Source organism: Microtus pennsylvanicus, chromosome 5 (genome assembly GCF_037038515.1).
Source record: "Microtus pennsylvanicus isolate mMicPen1 chromosome 5, mMicPen1.hap1, whole genome shotgun sequence".
Classification (NCBI taxonomy): domain Eukaryota; kingdom Metazoa; phylum Chordata; class Mammalia; order Rodentia; family Cricetidae; genus Microtus; species Microtus pennsylvanicus.
Genome location: NC_134583.1, coordinates 45462135 through 45476213, shown reverse-complemented (window position 1 = coordinate 45476213; position 14079 = coordinate 45462135). Strand labels below are relative to the sequence as shown.

The 14079-nt window shown below is 46.1% G+C and overlaps 1 protein-coding gene across 1 annotated transcript; it reads right to left on the bottom strand.

The window, feature by feature from the left end:
* Positions 1-5407: 5407 nt before the first annotated feature.
* Positions 5408-7225, bottom strand: LOC142851285 (ubiquilin-like protein). The gene is given in 1 exon segment (XM_075975165.1): positions 5408-7225. A coding segment is annotated over 1 exon segment (1818 nt).
* Positions 7226-14079: the final 6854 nt, after the last annotated feature.

Below are 14079 nucleotides of genomic sequence, written 5' to 3'. Positions count from 1 at the left end.
CAGCCTGGTCTACAAGAACTAGTTCTAGGACAGGCTCCAAAGCTACAGAGAAACCCTATCTCAAACAAAACAAAACAAAACAAAAAAATATATATCTTATTTAGTGGAGAAGAGAGGGCAGAAGGGGAGTGGGGAAGGGAAGCATGGAGAAGAACATGAGGGAACTGGATGATCAAGATGGGAGGACAGAGAAGGAGAGCAATGAAAGAGACATCTTGACTGAGGGAGCCGTTATGGGACTAACAAGAAACCTGGTATTAGGGAAACTCCCAGGAATTCACAGGTTAACACCAGCTAAGACTCTAAGCAGTAATAGAGAGGGTGCCTGATGACCTTTCCCTGTAATCAGATGACTACCTTAATTGTCATCAGAGAACGTTCATCTAGTCACTGACAGAAGCAGATGCAGAGATCCACAGCGAAGCCCTGGACCGAGCTCCCAGAGTCCAGTCATAGAGTAGGCAGAGTGATAATATGAGCAAAGGGGTCAAGACTATGATGCAGAAACGCACAGAAACAGCTTACCCGAGTTAGTGGGATCTCACTGACTTCTGGACTGACAGTGCATAGGCCCAAACTAGTCCCTCTGAATGTGGGTGACAGTGTGGCTGGGGCAGTCTGTGGGACCACTGGCAGTGGGGTCAGGATTTATCCCTAGTGCTTGAACTGGCTTTTTGGAGCCCATTTTCTTTGGAGGGATACCTTGCTCAGTCTAATTGTAGGTGGGAGGGCCTTGGTCCTGCCTCAAAATAATGTGCTAGACTTTGTTGACTCCCTATGGGAAGCTTTTCCCTCTCTGAAGAGTGGGCGCGGGGTGGGGGTGGGGGACAGAAGGTGGGTAGAGCGGGAGGAGGGGAAGCGGAGACATTGAATAATGGTCTGTTCTGTGTGATGGCTTAGCCTAAGGTCTGGGAAAAGAGTCTGCCTCTATGTGTGGCAGTAGTAGAAATAATTCTCCTGTGTTCGAGAAGGGATGGCTCTAGTTGCAATGTCAGGAATGAGGGAGAGGTTAGGGCATGACATGGTACACAGAGTCTAGCCATGTAGTACCAAAGAAGTCTTCAGAGCTTTGCCTCGACCTTAAAGAATGACAGTCACTGAAAGCATTTATAGTGAAATCAAACTTCAGATTTACATTTTCAACACTAAATCTACATCAGTCACAGAAATTTGGGGAAAAAAATTCAAAAGAAGTAAATTAAAAAAATGAGCACCATCTATGAAGTATATTCACCCATGGAGATGTAGTGAAGAGCAAGTTGAATTTGAGATAGTTAAACTTTGCAAAGAGGGCAGTGTGATGGGTGTCTGATCTGGCAGGCCTGGCTTAATTCCCTCTGCCCTGCTAAAATCCTTTAGATTTCATTCCTAAAGCTAGCCCCCTGTCTGTTCCTTTATTTGGCCAATTCTTCCTCCTAAGGATGACTATCAAGAGCCAGCTATTGAAGCCAGCAATCAAAATCTTCCTTTGGCTCACCTAATGAATATGTCCAATTAAAATTAAGCACATCATCTGAACACAGGGTCTCCTATTTTATCTTTATAAGCCTCCATTTGCCCACGGGCCATGTCTCCTCTCTATCCAGAGGCAGTCCTTTGCTCTCTGGAACAAATACCCCTTACCCTTCTCCTTTGTTTCCTTGCCTTCTCCCTCTTTCTCTAACTTGTGTCTTTGTCCCTTATCTCTGCCCTTTGTCCCTCTGGGACACATAAATCTCCTTTGTGCTGAGAACTTGGACTTGGAATATCCTGAGCCAATACTTTTCCTTTTAATGCCTGTTTTTTAGCACTGCAAATACAAAACAAAAGCAACAGAGGGATAGACAAGATTTAGTTACTAGGATGTTTTAGTAGGTAAAAGAAGATAGACAAATTAATTATTGTATTATAAATTTTAACTAGAAGTTATTTTTTTCTGTTCTGTAGTACTCCATTGTGTAAATATACCACATTTACTTATCCATTCTTCAGTCAAGGGGCATTTAGGTTGTTTCCACATTCTGGCTATGACAAATAAAGCTGCTATGAACATGGTTGAGCACATGTCCTTATGGCACAATTGAGCATCCTTTGGATATATACCCAAAAGTGGTATTACTGGGTCTTGAGGGAGGATGTTTCCTAATTTTCTGAGAGATTGCCACCTTGACATCCAAAGGGGTTGTACCAGCTTACAATCCCACCAGCAATGCAGAATTGTTCCCTGTTCCCCACAACCTCTCTAGCATAATTTGTCATCAGTGTTTTTGATTTTGGCCATTCTTTAACAGTGTAAGTAGAATCTCAGAGTTGTTTTGATTTGCATTTCTCTGGTCACTAAGGATGTTGAACATTTCCTTAAGTGTCTTTCAGCCATATTAGATTCCTCTGATGAGAGTTCTCTGTTTAGGTCTGTACTCCATTTTTTTTAATTGGATTATGTGATCTTATGGTGTCCAATTTCTTGAGTTCTCTGTATATTTTGGAGATCAGACCTCTGTCTGATGTGGGGTTGGTGAAGATCTTTTCCCATTTTGTAGGCTGTCATTTTGTCTTGTTGACTGTGTCCTTTGCTTTACAGAAGCTTTTCAGTTTCAGGAGGTCCCATTTATTAATTGTTTCTTTCAGTGTCTGTGCTGCTAGGGTTATATTTAGGAAGTGCTTCCCTGTGCCAATGCATTCAAGTATACTTCCCACTTTCTCGTCTGTAAGGTTCAGTGTGGCTGGCTTTATATTGAGGTCTTTGATTCATTTGGACTTGACTGGTATGGGAGGTCCTTCTCTCTATGTGTTGCTTTCATTGATTAATGATACCCATTGATAACAAATGCAGGAGCTACTGTGGTGCAGAAGAACGACTTCAGTAGACAAGTTCTGTTCCAGACAACAGCCAAGGAAACCCTTGAAAGAGGGTCATGTGAATGGGAGTTTTGTTCTGGCCTGCGCTATGTGTTCCTAATTTTAAGATGGAGATGTTTGGGGAAATGGTGATGTTTTTGAGGATACTGAGTGTAAATAGAGATCAGTTCAGTATGTCAGAACGTAGAAGGATGAAAAACAGGAAGATGATATCACACCAAGCATGGTTGGTACATAACCGTCATACCAGCACTTGGGGAGACAGAAGCCAGAGGATTACAAGTTCTAGGCTAGCCTGGGCTGCATAAAAAGGCTCATTTCTATCAATCATTTGTCTGTCTGTCTGTCTGTCAATATATCTATCATCTATCTACATCTATTTATATCTACCTATCATCTACTTATCTACCGTATGCTATTTGTATAAAGTGAGACTAATCAGATATAGCTGTAATTTCTTCCTTGAATAGTTTTGATGAGTTTTAGTGATTGCTATGATCTGCTGGCCTGGTCTGTCACCTGTGTACCCCTGTCCCTTTAAGAGATAAGACCCGCCCTCTTCCAACCCTCCCCTTAGCCTGTACTTCTCCAGCCTGCACACTCTCTTTTCATCTCTCTCCCAAAGAGATGAATTCTGCGATCTCTCCCTATCCCTTTTGCTCACTCTCTCTTCTCCCCTCTTCTTCCTCTCTGTACCTCTCTCTCTTCTTCCCATTTCTCCCCTTTCCCCCTCCTTTTCCCTTCCATAATCCACTAAATAAACTATAACCACTTTTTCTGCATGGTGTCTGTCTCTCACCTGCCACTCAGGGGACGAGCTGAGGTCTTCACATGCCATCTCCCACCCTCCTGGGACCCACAGAGGCCTCGGGTGGTGGGACCCGGCTGCCCAGACTTGGAGAAGAGCGCCACTTTATCTACACCATTAATTACAGTGATGAAGCAGGTCTGGAAAGGTTTCCTGGAAGTACTGGAACTTTGCAGTCCTGCTCCCTTTACAGTTGCTGATGAGAAGAAATTCTAAGCCAGCTCTGGGATACAAGAGAGTCTGTCTCAAAAACAAAAACAAAACAGCAGAAAGGAAGAATCTTTGTTTTGTCTATTTAGTCAATGCCTGAAACCATGTCAACTTATTATAGCATGAATGTACTGCTTGATAATTAAACCTTAATTGGCTGTGTATCCTTCCAGGCAGGGATACTTTCATCAAGGTGGGGCTTGATGGAATGTGTGATATCATGCAGTGGTGGACAGTGTCCCATGAAGGGCCAGGTGGGAATGACAGGAATCTGCAGTGAAGCTGGTGGGTAGCTAGCTGTACTTCTGGCTGACAATAGGAGACTAAGGCTTGTTATCACGGAAGTAATAATCAGTAAGAAGCCCCAATTATAAATGCCAATATCTCATTTGTATCTGAGTTCCTCCTACCTGTATCTATCAGGATCTACCATTCTTTTTCTTTCGAGCTAAATTCAGTTTTAAGAAACATGACCAAAAATCAATCTTCATCTGGGCCTATGTGAGGTTTTTCTTTATTTCACTAGTCTCTTCACTGCATTTGGTCTATTCTCGTCCTGCTATGCATTTGCGTATATCTACCTGTATGCACATCCTAGGTTACACGTGTTTGTTCCCTGACACTGGATCATTATATAAGCAATTGTGATTATCTATCAAGACAACCCATACAATGTATTGTGTATCTGTAGGTAAAACAAAGATATCAAGCACATTTTGCTGATTCGCTGGGGAAAAAAAGCCAAGCTAAACATGAATTCACAAGTTGTAGCATGAATTCTAATTGGATTTAATAAATAAAACCCAGAATAAGATGTTAGGGGGCGAAGGCTGAAGGATCAGAGGAGCTGTGTGGCCAGCCACTAAAGAGACCTTTTACCTCTACCAATGCTCAGATCAAAAGGGCAATCCTGTTCTCAGACTATCTCTCAGACTACAACCTAAGACTGCATCTGAGCTTCTTTCTCTTTACATCTTAAAACCTCTCTCCACTCAACCATATCCCTTCCGGTCTCCACATCCCTAGTGCTGGTTTAAAGGCATGGAACTCCCAAATACTGAGATTAACGGTGTGAGCCATCACCCCATGGCTTCTAGTGGCTTAGCTCTACACTCTGATTTTCAGGCAAACTTTATTTGTTAAAACACAAACAAACATCTCTACAACAAGTAATCCCAGCATTGAGGCAGCAGAGGCAGACGGATTGTCACAGGTTGAAAGCCAGCTTGGTCTATATGGGAAGATCCTGTATAAAAACAACAAAACAAGGCAAGCCTCAAATGAAGGTAAGTAGGTGTAGCCATTTTATTGACAGATCTTCCAGCCATGACCAGTGATCTAGTATTCAGTTGAGCAAGCATTGATTGGTTTTTCCTGTTCCAGTACTTCTCCCAGTTGGAAGCATAGGAAAGGTAGGAAAGGAAAATGAGGAAGTCAAATGGGTCCACAGGCAGGTAGGAAGCAGATGAGAAGACATGATGGTTCAGATTCCTGTGATCTCTTGAGCATGGTTCCACACACAGGTAGGAAGCAGATGGGAAGACATGATGGTTAGGATTCCTGTGATCTCTTGAGCTTGTGAACAGCAGCGTTTGTGTCACCATCAGTAGCAATGAGGGCTTGCAGATTGGCATTGTCATTCACAAATCCCAGGGCCTGGAGATGCTCCATCTGCTTGCGGAAATGAACCTCGGGAGATTGTAAGAAATGGGAAGGGTCTCCAGATTGAGGCTGTGATTTCTGCAGCACTGTTCCAGATTGGGGGCCACATTCAGGCTCAGTCATGTCTGACACATTCAGTGTCCAGGGCACTGAATCAGGGTAGCTACAGCTGGAAGGAGGAAACCAACCTAGACCTAAAAGGTAAGGCTCAATGCATGGCAAAAGAAAAGGAGCCTCTGTAGCCAATAGCTGTAGACCATGCTCGATCTGTAGTATTGCTTGTGATGTTTTAGGGTTGGCTAGGGCTAAAAGCAAGTCTGAAAGCTGTGATGACTGCAAGGATGTGGGAGTTTGTTGTCTCCACTGTTCATTCTGCTGAGGCATATTCATGAGCAGCAGCATCTGAGCAGCCATGTATGGGTAGTTCCTAAGCAATTGGATCATTCCTCCTGTGAGCTGAGAGCTGGTCTGCTCACCTGACTGCTGGAGATCTCTCTCTAACCCCTGATCAGAGCTACCCACAGGGATGGCCATACCCTTATCATCTTCCTGAAGCTTCTGGGTGACGGCTGTGCTGAGTAAGGTTGGAATCCCAGCTGGCTGCTGAATAGCACAGACATGGCTTTGGCCCTCAGTGGTGACTGAAGCTGGATTTTCCCTGGAAGCATCATGAGCATTGCTTAGAGTAGCATTTGTTGGGGTGATTGATGATAATCCACAAGAATTAGCATAAATGTCTTGGGCAGGGGAGCGGACCAATTGTTCCTCAGATGGCAGAGGAAATGGGGAAGGAGTCTGCACTGGCACTAGTACTTGGCCAGCCAGAAGGTTTGTAAAAGAGCTGCCCCCCAAAAGATCGTGCATCCCATTGAGCCTTTGGTCATTGAAATCATAGGTCTGTCCCAGGGCATTGTTCCCATTTGCAATTGTCTCTAAGCCCAGGTAGGGCTGTGGGTTTGGTAGATGCTCAAGGTTCTGTGCTGGTTGATTGATCTGCATTATCTCTTGGATATCAGCCAGGTGCCTGGCCAACTCCAGAGTGTGACATAGGATCTCAGAATTGTCGATGAGATGGGAAATTTCTGGGTTCTGCTGCAACAGTTCTTGCATGTCTGGATGTTCTGAGATCAGCTGACGCATGAAATCAATATTGGACAACAACCTCTGAACACAAAGATTCTCCAGCATCTGTACAATATGCTCTGGACTGTCCACTTCTGGGCTTTGAGTACCCACCTTGGGTGCATCAGACCCCATGAGGAGGGATGATTCCTCTTTGGTTTGATCCATGCCTGCAGACTGGCACACCCTACTATTTCCTTTGGTGCTTCTGTCTTGATGGCAGGGATTGTTCGTTGACAGGTTCCGGAAAGAATGAGCCAGGGATCTGGAGCTATCCTTGGACTTGATGACCACGTGAATGGTTTGGCCATCTTTGATGCCCCTGTGACTCAGTATGTCATGGTCTTTGAGAAGGCGGCCCATGGAAACCAGTACCAGTTGGTCCATTTGGCATTGGAAGTGAGCAGACAGCTTCTCCTTGAATTGCCTCACTGAGGTGTTACCAGCTACTGTAAAGCTGTTCAGGTGTCCCGGTGTCTTCACAATCACTCGAATGACACTTGGAGAGCTATTCCCATCTGCAGGCACACCTGCAGGACATCTGCTCTGAGGCATCCTAGGTATTCAAGAGATAATCTGAGGCATAGACCTTTGTGGGGAGGCAGATGGAAAGCAGCCAGAAGCAGGGGCAGAGAGAGGTGAGGGCAGGCAAATGTACTGCTGGCCTTCAGTGCAGGGGTTGTGTTCTAAGATCATAGGTTAGTTTTTCTTGGCGCCCCCAAGAAGAATGAATGGGCTGAGTCCAGTATTATTCGGTGTCGTGCCCTCACCCCAATTCTCCAGATGTGGCCCAGCTGAGGCCTGGCTTGGCTACTGACTCATACTTGGCACAGATTGGACTAAGTGGTGATGACCCTTCACAGCTGTCCCACCCCAAAAGCATGACCTGTTAAGAAAAGAATATTGTGATGTCAGCTTAAGCCTCACAATATGTCCTGATGACGTAGGGACATATACATTTGAGAAAGTGAGGATGTCACTCTCCATAATAAAATTAACTAGGACAGTTTCAAGAATGGAGATAAAATTTCTTACTAAATAGGAGTAGTAGAAGTAGTAGTTAAACAGATATAGAATATGCATTTTTTATATGTCTTTGTTAAGTTCCCTCTTTGGAATAATAGGGTTAAAGTATAAAGTATTGGATTTGTTGAAACACTTAAAGAATAAAACTCATTCCAGAGAGCAAGAACGAAATCTGCATTGATGTGAGATTCCCCTCTGTATGATGTGAATATGTTTTTATTAGCATTAGCCAATAAGGAAGCTGTTTTGGCCAATAGCTTAGCAGAGCAAAGCCAGGCAGGAATCTGGAGAGAGACAGAGACAGTAGGTGGAGTCAGAGAGATGCCCTGTAACAACTGCAGGAGACAGATGCCGCGGATCCTTACCTGTAGGCCACGTCTTTGTGGTGATACACAGATTAATAGAAGTGGGTTAATTTAATATGTAAGACTTAATTAATAAGAAGACTGAGCTAATAGGCTAAAACACTGTTGTAATTAATATAGTTTCTGTGAGATTTTTCGGGTCTGGGCAGCCAAGAACAAAGAAGCAGTCTCCATTCACATTGCATCACAGAGAGGGCTTCTTATGTTTGCTCATGATCTGGACACAGTGAATGTTAAAAAGGAAAAGGAGAGGAGAATCAATGAAACAAGCCCTTAATCCCAGCTCTCTGAAAGCAGAGCCAGGTAGAAGTCTATGGTGAGCCTGGTCTACATAACGAACTCCAGTCCAACCAAGGCCACATAGTGAGACCTTGTCTCAAAAATTAATTTAATTAAATAAAATATTATTGTTTTTAATTTTTATTGATTTTTTGTAGATTTCACATCATGCATCCTGATTCCACTCATTTTCCTGTCCCTTCAGTCTTGTCTTCTGCCCTTGCAACCTTGCCCCCAAACAAAATTTAGTAGTAAAAACCAAAATAACTTTTTTTTAAATCTTAGCATGAAAGCTGAAATGTAATGTGGCTCATTGAGTCACACTGTAGACCGTTTATTCTATACATCTTTATTTGTTTAAGTTTTTTGGCGAGAGTAAGTGGTTTTTTTGTTTGTTTGTTTGCTTGTTTTTTTGACAAAACCAGCTATGTGTAATAGATCTCACTGTCCTGGAATTAGCTCGTAGACCAGGCTGGCATTGATCTCATGGAGATTCACTTGCCTCTTCCTCTAGGGTGCTGGGATTAAAGGCGTGCACCACCACCACTCAGCCCATACGTCTTTGTTTGTGAGTGTTCATTCCAGTGAGTTATTGGTCTGGTTCAAGGCCTCTAGCTTCTGCTACACCATTATCACGGAGTCCCTCAGTGAGAATCCTTTTAAAATATCCTGTTGTTGCCTTGTGTCATGGAGATCCCATAGATTTGGATCTGCAGGTCCAGCCCCTTCACACATTCCAGCAGTTCATAGAGGATGTGGGTTTGGGGTGGGCTAACTCATAGTCCTGGTTCTGGGCCTGGGTGGTAGCTGGGTTGACCAGCTGCCAACATTCCTTCATTGTCACCATCCTGGCTGTAAATATCTGAACTTTCACTTTAAGAGACAAGCCCTGCCCACTCCCCACTCCTAACTCCACCCCCCACAAACCCTCCAACCCCGCCTCCCCCGCCTCCCCCTGTCAGCTGAGGCAGACAGATCTTCCTTCTTGCTTGTAGCCTGAGGTTCTTCCTTTTCTACCTCCCTCTCAAAGAAGCAGCTTCCCCTTCCATCTCTTCCTTCTCTCTCTCTCTCTCTCTCTCTCTCTCTCTCTCTCTGTCTCTCTTTCTCTCTCTCTGTCTTTCTCTCTCTCTCTTTCCCCTCTATAACCCACTAAATAAATATCCAACCTTAGTCTGCATGGTGTTCCTATACATGTTGCTGTCTCTCTCCCGCTGCACCATGTGGCTACCTGCCAGGGCCCAGCCACCTTCAGAGACCTGAAGTGTTGTCTCCTGGTATGCCCATCTGTCTTTCTCTCCTCGTGGCCTGCTGCGGGAACTCCGGAAACTGTGCCATCCCTACCTTAGACTGGCCTGCCACCACATGGCCTGCTGCCACCGCTTGGGTAGCTGCAGGGTTTCTGACACTGCAGCCACGGGGGATCCTGTAACATTTTCTAATTAATCCATTACACTGGTAAGCTCATCAGCCAAGTGTAAGAGATGGCAAGGAGCAGGATCAGTTTCCCTGCTCACACCCTCGGGTCCCTCTCACGCATACTCATACCACCAGGGTCAGCTCTACTGTTTTGCACATGCAAGATGCAAGGCTTGCTCTCCAGATTGCCATACGTGGTAAGGGGCAGAGCCAACTCCTCCCTTCTCATGGCTCCTAGGTCAGCTCTCCCGCCTGACACAGGTGGCAAGAGCTGGGGGGAGCATATTTCCTCTACCCTTGCCATCCCTGTCATACAAGGGAGAAGGCAGGGGCAGGTCACGTGCTCTCACACCTACAGGCCTAGCTCATCTATCCCCCTCGCCAACAGAGTCAGCACTAGTGTGTTGCCCAGGCAAGGTGCCATGCCCATGCTCCTGTGTGCTGCAGCTGGTGAGGGGCAGGAACAGTCCTCTCTCCCACTCTCGTGACCTCAAGGCCAGGTCTCCCTCCCACCACAGGTGGCAAGAGGGGAGGAGGGGACCCAGCTCTCTCTCCCACTTCACCTTATGGTAGGTGAAGGGTGGGGCCAGATCTTCCACAAGTCTTTGCAGTTCCAGATCACTGGCACCTCCTGTCAACTGGGTCAGGTTTACTGTGCTACCCCGGCCAGGTGCAGGGCCTGCTCTCCTGAGTGCTGCAGGCGGTGAGAGGCAGGATCTGCTCTCTCATTCTCCTGACCCCAGAACCAGATTTTCCTGCTTGCTTAGGTGATGAGGGATGAGGAACAAGGGGTAAGTGGAGTCTTTCTCCCTTACCCACACCACGGACTGTGGGGCTAGCCCTCCAACTCTCAACCAGCTCACCTGTCACCATGCCAGTACGGAAATCTCTTCTGCACTTCCCTCAAGAGATGCGAGGCCCACTCTCTTTAGTGCTATAGTTGATAAGCAGCAGAGTTAACTTTGTGCAGCCCTATCCTCACTGCTCTCAGTGGTAACAGGAGCCATGGATGTCAACACAGACCATGACAGCAACACAGGCCCAGAAGACACCTGGGTGGCAGTACAGACTACTCAGGGCCACATGGCCCTGGCAGTGGCTCAGCGCTCAGACACAAAAAGGGCCCTAGGTGGTGGCCTGGGCCCTAGGTGGTGGCCTAGGCCCTTGATGTCAGTGTGGCCCATAGTGGCACTGTGGGCCATAGACATCAATACAGACCCCAACCATGGGTGGACCGTGGACCAAGACATAGACCTTGGCAGCAGCCTGGGTCCTCGCAGTCCGGCCTAACTGAAGATATTCATGGCCTGCTCACTGCCTTGTGACCCCAGGTGGGCGAGTGCCATTACAATGAGCAAGCATATGGTGGAGAAATGGGAAAGGGGCAGAATGGTTAGTGTGCTGTGGTAAGAGGCAGTTCTGAAGAAGCCAGGGCAGCAGGGAATGGCTCGTGTTGGACTACCAGGACCAGGGTTATGTCTGGGTCTGGGCTACTGCCTAGGGCTATGTCTGTGTCATTAATCCTAACATAGCTGATGTCTATGTTGATGTCTATGACCCACGTTGCCACCAAGACCACAGGGATGCCCAGGGTCTGGGCCACCCCACGTGGCCATGCTGCCCTTGGGCCATGTTGGTCTGAGTGGCCATGCTGCCACTATAGAACACAATGACATCCAGACCTGATCTGCTGCCAGGGTCATGTCTGGGTTCATGGCCCTGCAGCAGTCAGCATCTGTGTTGATGTGCATGGTTTTGGTAACTATTGAAGGCCATGTGGATGATCCAGGTCTGGTCACACACCTGAATTCATGGCAGGGTACAAGGGCCATGCTGACACCAGGACCAGACCAATCTGAAAGGTCTGTGTCATCCTTGGCCATGGTGATATGTGGGCCAGTGTAGGGCTATGTCTGGGTCCATGGCACTGCCACAGCCAGGGCCTGGGTTGACAGCCATGGCTCCTGATACCACCAAAGGCCACACAATTACTCAGGGTCTGGGCTATCCCCTGGGTTTAGATGTTGATCTGAGGGCCTGCTGCAGCTAGGGTCACACAGAGATGAGTCACAAGGTGCCATGGTAACATCCAGGTTCAGGTTGCTGATGAGGATCAAGAATGGGTCCATAGTCCTACTTAGCGAGATCTGCATTAATGTCTGTGGCCTGAGGTTCCACCAAAGGTCACACAGATGCCAGGGTTCTACTATGTATCCCATGGCAATGTTGGTATCCCCGGGCCTTGCTGCCACCAAGGCCATGTCATTCTGAGTGTCCTGCACTTGATGCCTGAGGCCATGATGTTATTCAGGCCAGAACTGCTGCTGAAGGCCATGTCTGGGTCCATGTTCCTGCTACAGCTGGAGTCTGTGATGATGCCCATGGCCTCTGATACCACAGAGTGTGGTAGGAACCTTGAGTGTTGAAATCAAAGGGCCGTGCTGGGCCAACCCTGCCCATCACTGACCCTGAGATAGCTGGTCCTGCCCCTTGCTGGACTCTATAGCAGGAAAACTTGTCCTGACCTCTCCCATGGGAGAGCTAACACTCTACTGTATTCAGGAGAGAACTGACCAAGCCCCACCCCTCACCCCTCACCATGCGTGTGGGAGGGCTGGCCCCTGGCATGTGTCAAAGAGAGCTGGCTCCACCCCTCTCCTGACAAGGGTGGCCACAAGTGGCCTGGACTGACCAGCTCAGTTAGCACCCAGACCCACATCCTGGGCCTTGGGTTGGCCCAGCCTAACATTTACCCAATCCATCTCCTGCTGGAGTATGTGAGGAAACTGGTCCTATGGAACAATAAATGCAGGATCTCCATGACTCGGGGCAACAACAGAATATCTGAGATGAGTTTCACTGATGGTGGTGTGCCGGAGGCCTTGAACCAGACCAGTGACTCATAGCAATGAACATTTTGAGAGTGGGGCTGATTGGACCAAAGGGTATACTGCGTGACATGATATAGGTCCTGATACCACTAGGATGAATGAAGAGGTGATGGACAGATGGAAGAACAAGGTGAGTTGTTTATTTTCTTTGTTTTCAATAAACTTTGAAGGGTTCTTTTGGGGGGACATGCTGCAGGGGTGAAGGACAGATCTGAAGGCAATGTATTATGAGCAACATTGGGAATTATGATGTGAAATTTAAAAAAATAATGTTTAAAAAACAAAGAAAAGAAAGAGAAAGAGAGAGAGAGAGAAAGAGGAAGAAAGGGAAGGAGGGAGGGAGGGAAACAAAACAAAAGTGAAGATCTTAAGTGAAAAGACTCTGAGGCCCAGACTGTGGAATTCTAGACTTAAGTGAGAGTGTTCCCATATAGTAGGTAAAGATTATTTTCTTCTCTGAGAATTAGGGGTACTACTGGCCATAGAGGCTTTCTTTAAGAAACCCCCAAATAGAGGTGAACAGGCTGCTCTTTACAGCACACTTTTTATTCACATAATTTACAAGTGGCTTGATCCCTATGTCATCATAACAGACTTTCTAAATGATTGATTTCAAGATTGCTCAGTCTTAAGTGAAAACACCAGAGATGGAAGGTATCTCTAGACCAATTGGTAGCAGGGAAAGTGGTAAACACTGCATTTCCTACAGGAAACAGTTTCTGGCAAAATTCTCAGTATCCCAGCTTCTTGGAGCTAGCATTTGATTGTTTTTCTTAGAAAGCTGATGAATTATTAGTGGCTATGTTAAGATATTTACATAAATATATAAATGTAGACTCATTACATTTACAAATTGAAAGCACAAATGTTCCAAAATTCATGTTTGCAAATATACACTCAAATACAGTGCATACGTCCTCTATGGCCAGGATAGCTTGGGAATCTGTGTTTATACAGCTGCCTAGAAAGGGGATCACTGTATGGACAGATGAGGAACACAGGGAGAATTTAAACCCACACCTTCTCAGCACACTGAACAGGGGAAGGAAAGAACAAACACATGCTAGAAGACTTCCTGCAATCATACCAAGAAGTTTTTATTGGGAATGTCTCGATTCACAGTCCCAACCATATCCCACGCTACTTATCCTGACTAATTCTGAAGCTGACTTCCTAGAACAGGGTCAGGTGTGGTTGAGGGTAGTGAAGAACATATCTTCAGGCCAAGATTCTGCCTCTCTTCTCTGCAGAACCCTTTGGTGGTGTGGATGTATGAAGGGAACTTCTGTACCCCACTGTTGATACCAGCGCCCATGGGTCACTGGAATCAGATGGACTCAGCTCTACCCTTAGAATGAAAGATCACATGATCCTAGAATTCTAGTAACTGTCCTGCTAAGTTTAAAAGCATGATGCCCAAATATCAGAAAAGGGCAACATTTCTTTCATTTCTCTAGCTAAT